At 39.4% G+C, this 1,274-nt stretch overlaps 1 protein-coding gene across 2 annotated transcripts in view; it reads left to right on the plus strand.

Annotated features, from left to right (window-relative positions):
• Positions 1 to 294: 294 nt before the first annotated feature.
• prkcz (protein kinase C, zeta) overlaps positions 295 to 1,274 on the plus strand; it is a 101,027-nt gene continuing 100,047 nt past the window's right edge. The window contains exon 1 of one of the 2 annotated variants that reach the window (XM_014020317.1): positions 295 to 572. In XM_014020317.1, coding sequence (XP_013875771.1) covers positions 496 to 572 — 77 coding nt within the window. In that variant the 5' untranslated portion in view covers positions 295 to 495. The remainder of the gene's footprint in view (positions 573 to 1,274) is intronic. The other variant, XM_014020318.1, reaches the window with a different exon arrangement.

Genomic DNA, 1,274 nt, shown 5'->3' on the forward strand with positions numbered 1-1,274 from the left:
ATGGACCTCCATGTTCTCTCTTTGTATCTCTGAGTTATGATGAGAGTTCGTGTCGGTGCCAGGCATCTACGGTAACAACGGGACAGGTGAATTTGGATTACGGTAACCATAGTGAGACAGAAGAAACCTTGTCAAGGTAAATTACACTTCCTGTGAACTGTTTACATGTTTATTTTCAAAGTAAAAGCCCCACTGATAAATCGACCCCGTTCCGTTATGTAAATCAGTCAGTGTTTGTTTTATTTTGAAAGCCATATTCCGGAAACATTAGCAATATTCAAGCTAGTTTGAWAGCTCCTCCGTCATCGAAGCGTTTAATGTTTCCCAAACGACAGAAACTTCACCGAAGATCCTCTGAGTTTTGTTTTAAGACTTCCGGACTAAACGTAACTTCGGTTGTCATGTGAAAACTTTAATTTTTAAACGTCACAGCTCGGTTCGGGATAAAAAGTTTGGACCTGTTGAGAGTTAATTTTAACCTAAAAGCTGTAAACGATGCATATGCTGGCGTCAAACGGATCCATAATGGACCTGGAGTCGGAGTGGGTGAAAATTAAAGCGCACTACAGAGGGTAGGTGACTCTCCGCTGGGATGTAGCCGGGAAAAGACGGGGTTTATCTGGGCTGGAGGTGGCGGGAGGGAGGGGAGGAGGGAAGGTGGTGTTCTGGGTCGGTTTGTACCCCCTTGTCATCCCGGTCAGGTGAGGTCAGAGTGACTCACCTGGCTCCACCTGACCAGCTGTAAAGTGTAAAAATATGTTGTGATGTGTGTGATCAACTGTAAACCCAGAGGTCAGGTGACTTCAACCCTGCTGCTGTCTCAAGGATCATTTTGACCCAAGGACAGCAGCAGGGTTGAAGTGACACCATGTTGTGTAAAAACATCTAATTATATTTTAATGAGAACAAACAGTTCTGAATGACTTCCTTCTAGTTTGTTGAACAGTGAAATGTTTACTAAAAATTTAAAGAAACAGTTGCTAAAAGCTTAAAACTGTAAAACCAAAACTAAAATCAGCAAAACGGCAACTATAAGTTTAAATAAGCTACTGTTGCTAACAAGTACACAAAACAGTGGCTAAAGTTAAAATTAGCAAAACATCTAAAAGGTAAAATTTACAAAACATTAGGTAAAAGGTCAAATAAGTTCAAAAAATTACCTAAAAGTTAAAATATCAAAACAGGTAAAAGGTAAAATTAGCAAAATGGCAACTATATATTTTAAATAAGCTACGGTTGTTAACAAGTACACAAAACAGCTAAAGGTAAAATAA

This window comes from Austrofundulus limnaeus, unplaced genomic scaffold (genome assembly GCF_001266775.1).
Source record: "Austrofundulus limnaeus strain Quisiro unplaced genomic scaffold, Austrofundulus_limnaeus-1.0 Scaffold248, whole genome shotgun sequence".
Taxonomy (NCBI): Eukaryota; Metazoa; Chordata; class Actinopteri; order Cyprinodontiformes; family Rivulidae; genus Austrofundulus; species Austrofundulus limnaeus.